The sequence below is a fragment of the Lepidochelys kempii genome, chromosome 5 (genome assembly GCF_965140285.1).
Source record: "Lepidochelys kempii isolate rLepKem1 chromosome 5, rLepKem1.hap1, whole genome shotgun sequence".
Classification (NCBI taxonomy): Eukaryota; Metazoa; Chordata; order Testudines; family Cheloniidae; genus Lepidochelys; species Lepidochelys kempii.
This window is the reverse complement of record NC_136384.1, coordinates 24753558-24771503: the sequence shown is the minus strand read 5'-3', so window position 1 is coordinate 24771503 and position 17946 is coordinate 24753558. Positions and strand designations below refer to the sequence as shown.

The 17946-nt window shown below is 40.4% G+C and overlaps 1 protein-coding gene across 2 annotated transcripts in view; it reads right to left on the bottom strand.

The window, feature by feature from the left end:
• Positions 1 to 17946, bottom strand: part of RAI14 (retinoic acid induced 14) — a 133994-nt gene that overhangs the window by 60907 nt on the left and 55141 nt on the right. For both annotated transcript variants that reach the window (XM_073343703.2, XM_073343704.2), the window contains exon 3: positions 2923 to 3053. In XM_073343703.2, the coding sequence (XP_073199804.1) occupies positions 2923 to 3053 (131 nt within the window). The remainder of the gene's footprint in view (positions 1 to 2922; positions 3054 to 17946) is intronic.

The following is a 17946-nucleotide window of genomic DNA, read 5'->3' as shown; positions in this document are numbered from 1 at the left end:
ACGATGGCTGTGAAAAAGCATGCTTCAAATAAATCTTAAAAGAAAGCCAGAAAAAATGCACATACTGAATACAATATTAAAGAGCAACTCCCCCCACCCTGCCCATGTTTTCACTTATTCCACTATGACATATTTTCCATGCTAAAAGAATATATTGCGTATATCCCACATTTTTTAAAAGGCTTTTTAAAACAGTTTCAAAATTACGTCAAACACGAACTAATGAGCCATAGTCCAAGAACAAAAGGCCACACCAAGGTACAGTATTAATGACATGGTGCACTTCTCCAGATGAGCTTCTCAGTTTTGCATTTGTCAGAGTTGCTATCCATTGGGTCAGCACTAAGACAACTTGCGCATGTCTGCTAAACTCCTCACTACATTTAATGGGGAACGAGGATTGAAAGCAGGGTCCTGCACAAGGCATAACTGGAGCCATATAAATGGACTTGCCTTTATTCCGACACACTCATTTTCACTGACACCACTGCATGAATACTTTAAATCAAGTGCTAGGTAAGCGGACACACTGAACTACAGAGAACACAGATCTTTAAATCACCAGTCTAGATTTGTTCCATTCATTTAGGATCACATAGCTGTTTCAGTGTTAGTATAGGATAGCAAGCGTCTTCCCGGATACTAAACGTGACAGCTTGCAGGGTATCCCTCCAGGGCTGGGAAAGAAAAAGTGTCAGAAACCAATTCATACTATATTTGAAATCTACAAAAACCCTCAGTAGAGTCAGGCAGTTGAACCAGAACCAGATTGAGCTGGTATTTTATTTGAACCAGAGCTGAACCTGAACCATAAATGTGTTCTATCTACTGAACCTGAAGAGAAAAAAATTTGGGTTACCACTTAAAACAAAGGTTCAGCAATTTTTAAGCTTCAATTTTTTTAAAATAAACTACAGTGATCTTATTTTCATTACTAAACGAGACAACAAAGTAACAAATGGGCATGTGATTGCCACCAGGAAGGCCTGCCTCCGTATAATGAGAAGAGAATGAGACTAGAAGGAGGTCAATGCACAAGAGGAGGGAGGGAGAGGGAAAGCTCAAGGAGCTGCCTGTACACCAGGAGGCAGCAAGGGGACCAGGAAATAGATAAACAATATCTGAGACACCCATTCCCACCAGTCCCCAGGGAGAGAGAAGAGGTGGAATGATCCCTGGGCCAAGAAGTTAATAACTCTTCAAGCCCAAGGAAAAAGGTAATGGCTCCCCAACCCTTCTCCCTCTTAGACAGGCCTCCTCTCACCATCCCCATCCCCTAGGGCATCTCCTCCCTCCAGTTGCCCCAAACTCAAATGTATCCTTTCACCAGAGGTCCAGTATAACACAGCAAATATTAGAAGATGTTATTTTAGTTTGCTAAAATAAATTGTTCATAAAAATAACTGCGTTATTTGACAACACAGAAACACTAGGAAGATACTCAAGCAAAGTTAAAAAAAATCAAAATAGTTTCAGCTCTCTTTTTTGAGATTACGTCCACTGAGATTAAAATTTGATTTGAACCAGTTTAAAGTGGTAACCAAACTCGGTTGTTGTTTTCTTTGGTGGCTTGAACTGGAACTGAACCCGAACACACTGAATGCAACTGAACCCGAACAAAACCAAAATAAATACCGGTTTGACTCCCTAAGTAGAAGAAAGGTTATACCGGATACAGTGGAGTTAATTCTAAAAAAGAAACTGGCTCTAAATTATAGTTTTATTTAATTTACGATTGGGTAAAAATGAGGACATTAGACATATCTAATGAAAATAGCTGTTGAAGTACTTCAGTTGTATCTTTTGAATTATCTCAAATTATTTGTTTAAAAAGAAAAAGGTGCATGTAAGTTCAAGTAAAACCCATATTAAAATATGGAAACGCCCACTTGAAGAAACTAGAACACACAGACTTCTATGGTAAGAAAGTCTCAAGTCATCATGAGTCATTGCCATCATTTAATATTCCTCATATGCAGAACAGAAATAGAATAGAAGTGGCAAACTGAAACAGACGAAGTGGGAAGCACACCATGACTCCATAAATACAGCCTAGGGTAGTACTGTAGAACTTGGTAGAAATGGTTTTGTGTTGCCTCTCCTAGGACAGGATGATTGCCACGCCCCCCCACCTGCAATCTTTAAAAGCCTTTTTTCTCATGGGATGCCAGGCTGTGAGCGATTTCCTCATTTGTTCATGTTTTCTATATGATATCAAAAGGAAAGGTCTGAGGGACAGACTGTAATCCCCTGTGCTCCCGTAAGCAAGTTAGGAAGTTTTCACAATAGGAGAAAAAGGAAAAAGGGGTAGGGAAGAGGGGAGTAAATGCCACTTTCACTTTTCCAAAGGGATGAAGAGCTCTTCTGCACAGGCGCTGTTCTCGAACACCAATCACAATGGGAAGCCCAGTGCTTTAGGTTCTGTAAGGCTTAAATCCTTGTTACAATATTATGGATTCAAAGCATTAAAGCACCCATTAAAGCAACTACCATTTCAGTTTTGCAGTGTAACTAAACCAAACCTGCATGGGGGAAAGTAGCCCCAAAGGTTTAATGAAATACCATTCTGCCTGTTTGGAGCTTGCACCATGGAATGTGGACATCCCAAAGTGCCAAAAGTCCCTTCCCGAGGGAGCTGCCAATCAGCCCAGCAATCTAGACCCATGTCACCAAATGGCCTGAAACTCTAAATAGATATTTTAAGTACAAACTGTAAATACAGCTCTGGAACAGAAAAAAATTGTTTAGCCTGTAATGCATTAGGACGAAGGGAAAGAGGGACCATTTTCAGGCTGATCATTATTTTGTAGTTGCAGCTACTAAGGCCAATTTGCAAATGGAACGTGCTCCCAGCGAATGGTCTGTGTCTTCCTCATCCCTTGAGGACACTGAAAAAAAAGTTTTAAAAGTAGGCAGACTTACGCAGTTTTGCCGTCACTATCCTGTTTGGTGGCACTGGCTCCCTTTTTCCCCAGCAGTGAAGCCACTTTCTCTGGATCTCCATTCTCCACAGCTTGCAGCAGCCGGTCGTCATTCTTATTCCACTCATTAGTCTGCAGTAAAAGAAATATTTAAGAGAAATCAATGCCAGCAATATTTCCATGCTGCGCTGAATGACTATGCATACGTTTGCCATCTATCACAGTTAAAATAAAAGCCAAGCAAGAAACCACACACTGAAGAGCTGGCACTTGATAAAGACCCCTATGAATAACTTAAAATGGATCATGTGGTGCATGATTTCAAGGACTAGCAATAGCTCAAGTCAGATCAGATGGATTTCTTTTAAACTAGTGAGATGAGGAGTGAGTGCACTGCAATTTTTTAGGTCAATCCCAGTCGGTCAATCTACAGCACAGCACTTAAAGGAGAGAGCTAGCGTAGAAAAGTTGCTCTGTAAAGCAGTACTGCAGAACTAAATCCATTTGGACCCTCATTAAGATTCAATGAGGTTCATACATGAACCCTTCACTTCTCTAGTTCATTGTTTTTGTTTTAGAGCTCTGCTGGAGTTGCCAGGAGCTACCTTTTTAATCCCATGATACACGAGACAAGACTACCTGGGAGGCATACCCTTAGCTGATTCAGCAAACAAAAGCCCCCTCCCCATACCACTGTGTGCCTGTAGAAACCTTTTCAAGAGAAGCGTTTTCTGCAGCTCCCAGTAGCACAGCAGACCAATAGGCGGAGAGATCTCCCTTTGCAGATTATAACCACTTGTATTGCATTTTTATTCCCCTGCCACGTGTAAACCTCTAACCCAGACAGGTATTCCAGCCCTACCTTCGAATGCTGCAGACAAGAGAACACCACCAAGTATTTTAATCTTTACCAAACAATCCATTAGTCCCCTTTCTCTGGAGGGGTCTTTTCTCTGATTAGTGACAGAAGATTGCACATTCTGGATCATTTTAGAGCACAAGGACCACTTAAAAAACAAAACAGCACCAGAACCTCATTCCCTGTACTTGAGCTATGGATCCAGTTGGCCAATGGGGAGGAGAGTGGGAAAACATACCTGTTTGATTACCCCCAAAATCCCTTCTACATCCCCACCTTACAACCAGGAAGAACACTAAACTATAATCCCAGCAAGAGAGTCTTCTGTTTGCACAGAAGTCAAAGCCTTTTTTTTTTTTTACACTAACATTACACATCCAGTGAGGAGGCTCTTTAAATAGACTATGGTTGTTCCCAAAAACAGTTAGCTCTTGAACTCAAATGCTCTCAGGAGGTACTACATCAGAACCAGATCAGTGCCTTTTTGATAGGTGCTGAATCCACATTAGTGGGTCACTTGGAAAACCTGCAGCCTATGAAACTCTTAGGCATGGAACTCTCCACAGTGACAGACAAGCAATCACGGAGCCTAGTTTTCCCAATGGACCAGAAATATTGATGTTTCTGTTTACACATGTGCAAAATAAGTCAGGGTTCTCACTAATCTAAATTAGGTGCATGCTAGGTATAAAAGCACAACTAAAGACATCCTGAAAAATGGAATGGGTAGAAGCTGGTCAGAAAGAGCATGAGCCTGCACACATGCATACTTCAGTCAAAGTCTTCAAAAATACAGTTCAAGTAATTTCTTATGGGAACAGAAGCATCAGGTCTTAAGATAACCTACAAGTTACTGGGAGTTGAAAAACTCCAAGCAGAGTGAGCAATTAGGACGGGCAAGCAGACAGACAGCATGTGAAGGGACTGAGTCTGGAACGAGGGGAGCCAGGAACAGCAGTGGTGTCAAAGGGAAGTGGCAAGCAGACAAAGGAGGAAAGCGCACTGGGAGCCTGTGGAGTGCAAGTGAGATGGCTAGTCCAGCATATTATATTCTTAATATGGAGCACAGCTGTGGCATACGCTATTGTAGAATCTAAAGCATTAGTTATACCAGCAAATTTTGATTCTCTCTTGTAAACAGACTAAAATGAAGCTTATCAAAAAATTTTTAAAGGATAACTAAAAGGACTCTCCACCTAAAAGTTACTTTTCTGTCTTACCTGTAATAGTAGTTAAAAAAATCCATCACCTAAGATTACTGCAAGATTTCTCTGTTTTTCAGTTTGTTTACCCTGTGTGTTTGACTGCAATTTGTGTACAACTAGTTTACTGGGTTAACTTACTCTTATGGATTTTTTTTTTTACAAAACAGGGAGAAAAAAAGTATTTTTTAGAATTGGAAAGTGTGATGGTAAAGTTACAAAAACTAGCATTCGAATTCCAAGGCAGAAGCAACACCTGCAAGTATTTCATTAATTTTTTTGAAATGGAGTAGATTTTAAAATTGACAGTGCCCCTTTAAACTTGGCAACATGAAACACTAACCTACATTTCCACAAAAGGAAGATGAAAGGACCTAATCTTTAAGCACATTTCATGTCCTGAAATGACCAGTTCTAGTTCTCAAATATTGGAGATTAAGCTACAGGAAAAAGATTAAGATTAAGACTGTTACTGAAAATCCTTGGCAGCATGAACCTTGATATAACTACAGGGCTGCTCAATAGTTTAGAATATAATCAAATCCTGGAGAACCAGTTAAGAGGGGATTTAAATATTAACCTATAGCAAGTAACTAAAATTGAAACGTTATTTGATTATATGCCAACGATTAGTTTGGCAGTATTCTGTCATATGCAAGTCACCACGCTAGAACCCCAACGCCATACACAGTTTATTCTAATCCTGATTTCAGTTTTTTAATTTCTCCCTAGTGTGTTAGTGACACTAAGATCACTGTATGCAAGAGGCACTGATCCCATGTTCAGTCACATGCCTCATTAAAATTTCAGACCTGATTTCAATATAGCTGGGTCCTAAAATTATGTGCCGATATTCATCTAGTGTGAAAGATGTGCATGAAGATTTACAGACCTTAAACTTGTAAAGCATGAAGTGTTTTGAATCCAGCTCTTATTCTGTACAATGGTGCCAAGCTTATTTTAACAACAAAACATTGTACAGTACAGAATTACTCTTTTAAAAAGGAGAGGGGCAGTACTTTATCTTGTAATACTCAGTTTTCAACCTTTTTTTTTCCATAACACAATGTATGCACATATATTATACAACTGAGATTGGAGAAGGGTTGCATTGTTCACCTGATAGCTCCTATTAACACGTGAAACTGCTATGGTGATTCTACTCTACCTAAAAATTAAACAGTCTTGAACTTGGACAAGTTAATGCTCTCTCTCTCAGGGAGAAAACTTATTTTTGTTAATCGGACATGAATATCAAGACTACAAGGTTACTGACATACTGACTATTTAAAAAAGAAAGGGTAATTTTTCCTTTTTTGAGGGGAAGGAAGTAGATGATGGAGGTAGAGCAGCAAGATCTATATTTGGATATAGCAGAATGAGCACAGTGAAAACAGCTTCTCAAACTATTTAATACCTCCTCTTCTCACCACTGAAGCTATTCCTAGTTTTAGCAATCCTGAGTCATGGAGAATGGGCCACTACACTAATCAGCTTGAATTAATTCGGCCAATTTTATGATTTTAAGATTTTTTTAAATGAAAGTATAACCATATTTTTGACACATATATTTAAGATCACTTAACACATTAACTAATAGTGTACAACAGGTGCATTCTACTTTAAAAGGCTAACTAACCCCTTTTAAATTACTGTTTAGAAAGTAGTCCCTTCTCTATACTCAAGCAGCAATGAACTCATTGAAGTTATAGTTAGGATACAAGGCCTGTTATGTTTTTAAACTGGATCAAAAGTTATATTCATTTAAATGTAATGAAAATTATATGAATCTCTGAGAGACACCAGCATATTAGCAAAATGAAGTGACAGATGGTAACCTTATACTATGCTACAGTTGTCACCTAAAACAGAAACTAGATACCTATAAAGTATACTTTAGACAATTTGGTACTTTTATTTATTTTTCCTCACCATTGTATTTAAAATCACTAATATGCTTAAGAATAAACAGAAAAACACCATGAAAATCCTCAAGACCTCTAGCTTAAGAATGAACTCCACCCCACAATCCATCTCTTTGCTCAGTCTATCCACTGCCTCCCGTAAAGCCTGGGAGAAGAGAAGTCCAGCAGCATGCCCTGACGATCACCATACCTGGGATCTGGCAGACTAATAGGTGAGTGAGGCGGATAATTTTGAAGTAAAGGCCCTCAGTGTAGAACACTGCTGCTAGCCGACTTGCATTGAAGCGTGTGGACTGTAAGAACTGCGTACTTCATGTAGCCAGGATCCAGTCATCAACTGGTACCCAAGACAGATCATGAAATACAGGTCTCTGAACAGAGGCCAAGACATTTTCCACTAGGTACAATTTCTGAATCTCTTGAAGGCTTAGCCTGAGGGCATTGTAGTAACCCAATCAATGACCATGGAGACGCCTACCTGAAAGGAAACAGAAAGCACTTTTGATAACTGTCACTGCCCAGGTATTTAGAAGCAGTCAGGGATCCAATAACTTTTGCAACAACTGGGAGGCAAACCCAGCACCCTCACTCCAGGGTGCACATACAGTTTCTACCTTTTCCCCCGCACGGTATTTCACTCACTCTGAGTGCTCCCATTCCTTTCTGCGTTGAGTTTTATCCAGCTAGCCCTCATCTACACCCAAAAATCTCCATTAGATACCAGGCAAGTGATTCCGCTACACTAGCAGGCAGGAAGAGATGGTAATGTAAGAATGGGTGTCAGCGCCCTGATGAAGCCATAGGCTCATGGACTCCCCTATAAACACTGAACAGGAAGGAGAGCAAGATGGAATCCTGGGGGGAACCCTGTATATGAGCCCTCAGGACAAAAGAGAAAGGCCTGACCCAATATCCATTAGAGTCAATAGAGAGGCTCCTTTTGATTTAAAATGTTTTGAATCAGGGAGTAATTCTTAATTCCTCAGTTCTCCCAGAAGGAATGGATTGGAGCCACATATCCACATTCTCACTAACAAAAAAAAACAAAAAACAAAACAAAGAAAAACACCCTGTTCTCAAAAAGGGTGGCGGAGAATTGTGCTGGCACTGATTTGTAGTTAGCAAAAAATTCTCCATCAGTGGACTGGGGTTGAGCAGCACTAGTGCTGTGACTGGTATAAACATGTATACAGGGGGAAGAGGATGTGATGCTGTATGACTGAAATAGGACCACAAATATCATTAATATTGGCACTGTTAGACAATTGCAACAAATCTTGTACAAAGTATATCATGAAAGGTGTCAATGGAAAATTTATGATTTGCTAAATAAGTTTGTCCTGCATGTGCCCCATTTTTGCATTTTGAAAAGGTGAACCCTAGTTCACCTAGTTCCCACCTACCTAACTACCCTTTCAGCCACCCTCAACACTCACCTACCGAGTTTTTGGCACCTCCATGACCAATCACAGCCAGTGCTCAAGGTAAGGCACGTTGACCGTAAGCTTAAATTTATGCTTATATGCAAGTTATTTGAAAATATACAAGTTAGCACATTAAGTAATTTGAATGAGATCTTCCAGAAGGTTAAAACACATTGACAGGTTGGGGTCTGTGGGAAAGCTTGCCCTGCTGTGGCTGTGCTGTCAATACAGAGGACTTCATTCTCCAGTAGTACTGTTAATCTAACCCCTTTCTGCAGCAACATATGTACAGGAATTTTTTTAAGCAATGTTTATGGCTAAAAGCAAATGTATGAATATGCAGATTGGCAAATGGAATAATTTGAAAGGCACATCTCATGAAGCTGCACAAAAAACTTAGCAGCGTGAGTTTATAAAGTAAACTTAAGTTTGCAGGATCAGAGCCTGAAAAAGCCTGTGCGTGTATTTTGGTGCAAGAACAAATCACTCTCTTCTTCAGGCAGTGTGCCAACCAGCTACCAGCAGCTTCCTTTTAAACACACTTAACATTCTGTACCGTGATAACGGTTTGTGTACCTCTGAATGCCTGAGCAGATCAAGTGTGCATTTCAGCTTAATGAAACAGATTCAACCTTCTATCTAGGCTTTTCTCAGACTATTTTTTAAATTTCCAATGCATTTTTCTTTTAGACACACCTCCAACATAATATTATAGTAAAACTGAACTGGATACTAAAAAATTAGGCATTACATACCAGGAGACAAAATAACATGGATACGAAGCCTATAAAGTCTATGTTTTGGGTAAAATGGAAAGTTTTAGAATTTTTAGACAAAACTTTAATTCTTCTATTTAAGATTTTCTTGTCTTGTTATGCTGAGGGTTGAGCAATCCCACTGCTTCACTGAAACTGTTGGGCATGATAGCTGCCTTGCATTCAGGCTAAATGATGGAACGATTACATGCCGCTTTCTTTAGCAATAGTTGAAACAATGGAAAACCACTGCCCAAGGATCAGACCACATGTGGGCAGTGGCTGAACCATTTAGACAAAGGGGTTTCCCAGGAGTCTGATAACTAGGGATTGATTTGATTGCAGCTGTGTCTGTGAGAGAGAAGCAAGGGAACCACCACAGAAGCACACAGAGAAGGCAGCACGGAAGCCACAGAGAAAAGCTAAGAGAGCTTTTGGGTAAAGTGCTACCTTGGAAGAGGCTTGAAACTGTGACTAAAGAAACTGCCTCCTGCTGTTTGATTCCAACTATGTTCAGGGAAACAGAGTTGTACGTTTTTTGTAAATAAACAAACAGGACTGTGTCAATACTACCAGACACCATCAATTTCTCTTCACAGAAACCTGCAAAACTTTGGCGGCGGCGGGGAGGATATAACCACTCAATCCAAAAGGGGTAACAGTATATTATCAAAAAAAGAAAAGGAGTACTTGTGGCACCTTAGAGACTAAAATCTATTTGAGCATAAGCTTTCATGAGCTACAGCTTACTTCATCGGCTGCATGCAGTGGAAAATACAGTGGGGAGATTTTATAGACACAGAGAACATGAAACAATGGGTGTTACCATACACACTGTAACAAGAGTGATGGTAACACCCATTGTTTCATGTTCTCTGTGTCTATAAAATCTCCCCACTGTATTTTCCACTGCATGCAGCCAATGAAGTGAGCTGTAGCTCATGAAAGCTTATGCTCAAATAAATTTGTTAGTCTCTAAGGTGCCACAAGTACTCCTTTTCTTTTTGCGGATACAGACTAACACGGCTGCTACTCTGAAACCAGTATATTATCAGTATAGGGTTTTCTTACTATATAACTACATTCAACACAAAACCTCTGGAACCCAGATTATTCCCACCCCAGTTATCCAGAATTCTCAAAAAGAAAAAAACCCCAGCATTATGCACTCAAAATCATTAAGCCTTTATGCCTGTAGGATTTGAGTGCTGCGGCCTCTTTCCTGCAGAGCTTGCACATTGCAGGCCTTTGACCCCAGTAGCATCTGTTTAGCTTAAACCTTAACTTTCCAAATGAAACAGTGTCCCTCCTCACCCATTTTCACCTTCCCTTTATCTTCAGATGAGAGGTTGTGCTGTACTACAGTGATCACCTATCTCCACAGTCACACCGTCTTTCTAATGTCTTCCAAGTTAGCTATTTAAGGATCTGACAAATCCACAAAAAGCAAGAAAAAAATATCAAAAAGTTATGACTGAAATTCCATCCCTGGATCAGAAATCCTCAAATATAGGTTACAGCTGGGTTTGATCATCAAGTTGCCAAATTATGTCCCCAGTTATACCCATTCAACCTTATCTACTTCAGGAGTACAATAGAACCTCAGAGTTACAAACACCAGAGTTACGAACTGACCAGACAGTCAACCACAAATCTCATTTGGAACCGGAAGTTCACAATCAGGCAGCAGCAGAGACAAAAACAAACCAGAACAAAAAAAAAAAAGCAAATACAGTAGTGTGTTAAATGAGAACTACTAAAATAAATAAATAAAGACAGAGCAGCATTTTTCTTCTGCATAGTGAAGTTTCAAAGCTGTATTAAGTCAATGTTCAGCTGTGAACTTTTGAAAGAACTACTAATATTTAGTTCAGAGTTATGAACATTTCAGAGTTACAAACAACCTTTATTCCCATGGTGTTTGTAACTGTGAGGTTCTACTGTAGTTACAAGCAAGGATGGAACTGGCCTTCAAAACCCAAAGCAAAGTGTTTTGCAATACCTTCAATAGTCAGCAAAGGAAATGTGGAGCTTGCAACTATGCAGATCCATTAGCCAAAGGGATCACTCAGAAGGAGACCACCAGTGCAGCTGTTACTAATATAATCTGATAGCAGCTACTGTACTGCTGTCTAGCCTGAGAGGTTACCTCCTCTCTTCCCCCAACTCCTGCATGGTTCCCCTGAGCAAAGCCCATTTGCTCCTATGTTTGTATTACATATCACATTAATAAAAAAAACATTACATTTAGTGCTGAGTCACTGAGAAGATATGCTTCATTACTGGGATTGTTTAGATAATCAACTTGGTAGACTGTGTAACTGCTGAAATAGTTTAGCCAGGAATACTCTGTTAAAGAGTAAATACAAGTTTTAAAATACAAATGAAGTCTTAACATGAAGGTAACTAACAAACTGTTCTTGTAAAAGATCATTACTACAGTATCATTACAATATCATTACTAGGTAAGAAACTCACTGAATAAAATGAAAAGGAGGACTTGTGGCACCTTAGAGACTAAAAAATTTATTTGAGCATAAGCTTTTGTGAGCTACAGCTCACTTCATCGGATGCATCACGAAAACTTATGCTCAAATGAATTTGTTAGTCTCTAAGGTGCCACAAGTCCTCCTTTTCTTTTTGGGAATACAGACTAACAAGGCTGCTACTCTGAAAACTGAATAAAATGTAAAATTGCTACATCCTTACGCATATCAGCCTTGTCTTTTTGTTGAGCAAAGTGTGAGTCCCATAGCCACCGGTCAAGTAATCAAGTTAAACGTCAGCTATGTTAAGTTTACTGATGTTCTCAAGAAAGAAAAGGGAACAGTCCTTGCGGTAAAGTGATAGTAGTTGTGTTATAACTGTAGTGCTTTACATTTGCAAAGCACTGAACAAACATTAACTATGTTAGTTTTTTCCTTGGCAAACAATCTATAGGAGAGGATATAAGTGACCTTGCATTGTTGTATGTCTGTTGGAGGCAGGTTGTGTTATCTCCACTGAAATCGGAACTACAGGCAAGCTGAGCAGCAAATTAAAATTCCTGGTATTTTCAAAGTCAGTGACTCATCATTTGGAAAGGAAAGGAGTGGAAGGCCTTGTCTACAACAAAATCAGCTTTTGTTGACAAAACAGCAGAGGTGTACACACTACAGTGCTCCTCCAGCCGACAAAACTCTCCTGCTTTGTCAACAAAATAATACCACCGAGTCAAAAGGCGTAGAGCTTTTTGCAGCAAAGTTAGATTGACAAAGTTTCAGTGTAGACACCGTGCTTGGTTATTTCACCAGAAATGGCTTCCAGGTGGTGTCCCACAATGCCCATCCTGACCACTCTGGTGAGTAGCTCGAACTCCGCTGCCCTGCGCCCAGGCATAGGCGCCAACTTCTCCTGGTGCCTGTGGGTGCTCGCACCCACCCCGCCCCGACTCCATCCCTACCTTGCCCCCTCCTGCCCCTGTCCTGCCCCCTTTCCCCAAAGTCCCCACCCCAACTCCGCCCCTTCCTGCCCCTATTGAACTCCTTCCCCAAATCCCAGCCCCACCTCCTCCTCTGAGCGTGCCACATTCCCACTCTTCCTCCCACCCACAGCTTGTTATGCTGCAAAACAGCTGTTTTGCGGCAGCAAGCGCTGGGAGGAGGAGAAAGGAGAAGGCGTGCTCAGGGGAAGAGGCGGAGGTGAGCTGTGGCGGGGAGCTGCTGGTGGATGCAGAGCACCACCAATTTTTCCCCGTGGGTGCTCCAGCCCCAGAGCATCCACGGAGTTGGTGCCTATGCACCCAGGTACACAGGCATCTGCCCCTCCCCCTTTAAAGGCCTGGGAATGTTTTAAATTCCACTTCCTGTTTGCTCAGTGTGGAGAGCTCACATCGTATCTTCCCAGCTGACCCTGGCAACTCCATGCAGCAAACGCTCTCCCGCTTGGAGCATACCTGAGTTGTTGGATCTGCTGGCACTGTGGGGAGAGGAGGCTGTGCAGTCCCACCTTTGCTCCAGCCATAGGAACTTCACTACCTATGGGCAGTTTTCTCGTGACATGTTGGATAAGGACTACAAACAGGACACACCTCAGTGCCGTGTGAAGATCAAGGAGCTGATGCAGGTGTACCAGGGCAGCTCTCATTTTGGTGTCCTTGCACTACAATGCTGGGGAGAGCTCTGCACATTGTTCCAGAAAGGTGGCTTTCCACTTCCAAAAGTTCTGCAGCCACTGCTCGTCATCTCAGACCTGCATAACGATGCGATCCCACCACTCAGTGCTCGTTTCCTGAGCCCAACAGCGACAGTCCACCATGTGAAACTGCTTCACAAATACCAAAAGTAAAACCGGTGTTGTTTCTTTCCATGGCACAAAGCAGGGCAGGCACCACAGATTCCTGTTCAGAGCTCATGATATACTACATGATTAGCCACATTGTGTTCGTAACACTGACCACAGCAGTAGAGAGCAGTGCAGGATCCATCCTTTCAGGCAGAGATGGCAGGAGCACAATAAACAGGGGCCATTGAAACATGGCACAAAACATAGTCGGAAGCCCATGAAATGATGGGACAGAAAAAAATGCATCATGGGACATTGAGCCCGCACCTCTGATGCACTGCGATCCACTCCGCCTTCCCACAACTCCTAGCTGCAGAAGGTGGGGAGTTGGACTGTGGGATAGCTACTCACAGTGCACTCCTCTCACTGTCTATGCTAGAGCAACAACTGTGGACGCACTGCACCGACAGAAAGAGCGTTGTGTGAACATGCACGCGTGATGTAATTATAGTGGTTACTGATCGTCGCCGTGACTTAACTCTGTAGTGTAGACATAGCCTTTGAGACTGGCTAGATGAATGACTGTGCCACAGCCAACCCAACCATCACCAGATCATGCAGGACTTTATAAGAAAGCCTCAGAAAACAAACGACCATTCCATTTCTTTTCTTGAGTGAGAAGTATGATGGAGGAGTTTGTATGAAAGGCAGAGTTTAGAGGGAATGTGGTCATATGGGAAAACATCCTCAAAAGATAAATGTTTTGGGAGAGGTCCAAATTCATAATTTGTTTTTACTGAAAATCTTATACTCTATGTTCCACTGAAGTATTTCTGTGTTAAGCCATTTCAAGGAGCTTGTGAACTCTCTGCTGAAAGGTGCTATGTACATTAACTTTATAACACACCAGATCTGAACGGCAACTCTGGGAGTGATTGTCAACAAAATGGAATGCAGAGAAATTATCACAACAAATTTATACCAAGGAAATAGTTTATAATTTACACCTCAACATTTAATGGTTACATCAGAAATCCTATTTTCCCAGTTTAACCTGGCCATTGTGTTCCCTTTCCCTTTTTTTTTTTTTGTTTGACTACAATGGCTGACATTTAACATTTTCAGTAACAGACTAAACACTTGCCACAGATGAGGCAGTCACTCTATTAAATGCAAACGAGCAACAATTTTTAGGGTGGAAATCAAATCAGGCAAACCAAATAATCTGTAAAAAGAAAAGGAGGATTTGTGGCACCTTAGAGACCAACAAATTTATTTGAGCATACGCTTTCGTGAGCTACAGCTCACTTCATCGGATGCATTCAGTGCTGTAGCTCATGAAAGCGTATGCTCAAATAAATTTGTTAGTCTGTATCTGCAAAAAGAAAAGGAGGACTTGTGGCACCTTAGAGACTAACAAATTTATTTGAGCATACGCTTTCATGAGCTACAGCACTGAATGCATCCGATGAAGTGAGCTGTAGCTCACGAAAGCGTATGCTCAAATAAATTTGTTGGTCTCTAAGGTGCCACAAATCCTCCTTTTCTTTTTGCAGATACAGACTAACACGGCTGCTACTCAAACAAATAATCTGTGACCATTTTACAAGAAATTTTAATCCATTGTTGTATTCTCTGTTGCGCCTTATACCTATATAAACCCTATACTGCTTATTCCCCTTTCCCATTAAAACTTTACAATAATGATGCTAAAATACATTAAATAGAAGAGGCCAGTTAGAGTCAGACACTAGCTTTCATTTGTTCACATAAAAAATGAAATCCAGCCCTTTCATTGGGGGAGGAGCAAGGGTTCTTTCATTAACTTTAAACAGTTCTACTGACTTGATCTGAGCATGCAGTCATCTTGGTGCTAACTGTGCTCTTTCATCCGCTGTTGAGAAATAGGTTACTTAATCAAAACTGCGATAGTTGCTCAAAAGAGAAAAGAGATCCTGAAGTAACAAGAATGGAATAAAATGAGGTTTAAATCACTGACAGTAAGCTAGCGTATTGGCAACATGTCAAGCCACCTCCCATTGTTTATCAAATCACACATCACCAATAAAGTGACTGGAGATTTATCTTTGTTTGACAAAGGATGGGCAGTTTCCCCACCACATGCAACTGATCATTCTCAGTAAGTCAGAAAGTGGTTAGACCAAGAATGATCAGTGTATCTGAACAAATGAAATACTATATCTTTTTTTATGGGCCTTTAAAGAAAAAACCCCAAAACAACCTAAAATCCTTTTTTAAAAGCACTTCCCTTTGAAGTCATGGTTTTCCATTGATCTACTTTTTCTTCCATTTCTAAGGATTTGGAATACAGTATATATGCAGTCAGAGCATTGTTTTTCCTTGAAATTAACATCAGATTGTGATACTATTAATAAGTGTCTGCTGCCGGATACAAAGATGTCTCTCATTTCTAGAGAAATCCCTAGTGATGGCACAACACAGATCAGATAAATTGATTAATATAAATGTTTTCAAACTGTGTTCCACAGACTACCATGAATCCTTAGGTTTTCCTTGTGATCCCTAGAATAAAACATCTGTAAGACACATAGCGGGATACTGAGGGAGGTTTGGAAAGGAGGTGGTCTGCAAAGAGGTTTGCAGAATTTAAAAAAAAGATGGAGAACTACTAAATTAATGGACTAACTATGAATAGGGGATGGCACCCACTTTTGAAATGCAGATTTTTTTAAGGTTAGGATTTCCAGAGAAGCCTGGAAATTAGGCACCCAACTCCATTTAAATTGCAAAGGAATTGAGAACTTAACTTTCTTAGTCTCCTTTAAAACAAAAGTAAAAATCTATTAAAAAAAATATCAAGCCTTAAAGCTAGATAGGGCCAGCAAATACCATATACAGATAATCTAATCTGACTTTGGATCAGGTAAAGGGCATATTTTGAAAACTTTCAGCAGCAAATAGCACACCACTAAATCATTATTCCCATGAGCTATAGGGATACAGGCAGTTATGCAAACAACTTTCTATACAGGTTTCAGAGTAACAGCCGTGTTAGTCTGTATTCGCAAAAAGAAAAGGAGTACTTGTGGCACCTTAGAGACTAACCAATTTATCTGAGCATAAGCGTAGCTCATGAAAGCTTATGCTCAAATAAATTGGTTAGTCTCTAAGGTGCCACAAGTACTCCTTAACTTTTTATACAGTTATTGTGTAAACAGCTATGCAACATGGACCCTGAAAAATTAAATGTGTAAATGTGGTGTCCTGCAACACCACATGCCTTCATAACCATGAGACTCGAATAAGTTCTTTGGGGCAGGCACTAAGGGTGTGTCTACACTGCAATAAAACACTTGGAGCTCCCAAATGTCTACATAACAATTTTATAGGCCCTGAGTCAGCTGTAGGTGTTTTACTGCAGTGTAGACATACATTAAGCCCTGGTTTACACTACACAGTTAGGTCACATCCATTCAGGTCTGTGCATATCGTCACCACTCAACTATTAATTCACATAGCATTCTCTTAGCAGGACTTCTCTTGTTAACTCAGCAGCACTTCTGCTTGCCGGTTTGAGCAACTGAGCATGCTACATCCACTCAGATCTTTACTGGCCTCCTTGATCCCCTTCTTCACTAGAATCACTGCTCAGAGACCACCATGTTTAATGGATCTCTCTTGTGTTTGGTGAGCAGGTAGCCCAACCTTGGTTGTGTTGGAACCTGCTTCTCTGACATCCACCTCAATCTGTTCCTCACTGCTTTTAATTCCACTCCTTTCCCTGCATATTACTAAGACAAGTATTACTATTCCTACTACTCTTCTCTACCCCTACACAAACTTTGCAGTTTGTGTTTGAAGAAGGTAGTTATGTTATAGTTTTTTTAGATGGCTTCCATTATGATGAAGTAGACTCAGTACATGTATGTAGCAAGCTGGGGTGGACTTTATAAAAAGATTAGAGTTAAACATAAGACTGCAGTACCAGTCTATGCTGACTAGTTCAAATGTGACAAGATGATCATCTCTAAGAATTGTGAATACTGTAAACATTCTCCTAGCCACTTTTGTATTACACTATATATAGTACAAATACCCATCTGAGATCACATGGTCTGTTCTTTCAGCATGATAGATGAGCCTTGTCTGCAAATTAAAAAAAATTGCTAAACAATGAGCAACTTGCCTAATAGAGTTCCATGATCATAGATAAACAAGTTATCTTCCAAAATACATACCTATCAGAGTAAAGCAGGGAAAGCATGAGAAGCAATAGAGAACTAAAAAGGTTAATTTTAAAGACACATTCAGAATTATTTTTGATATCTACTATACTGCAGAGTCTGATAGTCTTGTAGTTTTCAGAAGGAATCCAATTTGAGATTTTGATATGAATTTTGAAAACTATTCTGAGCAGTAAAAACATTGTCTATTTATAACTGAAGAAACTATCAGTTGTTACCGGGTACAGCTCTGTATCCTCAAACTAAGTGACACAGCCAAATAAAACAAACACGAACAAATGACACCCAGGCCCCTGTTCCAAGAAATGATTTTGTCTGGAGTCTTTAAGAGCTCAAGACAATCTTGAAGAGCACTTCAGGATCCTAAAAGA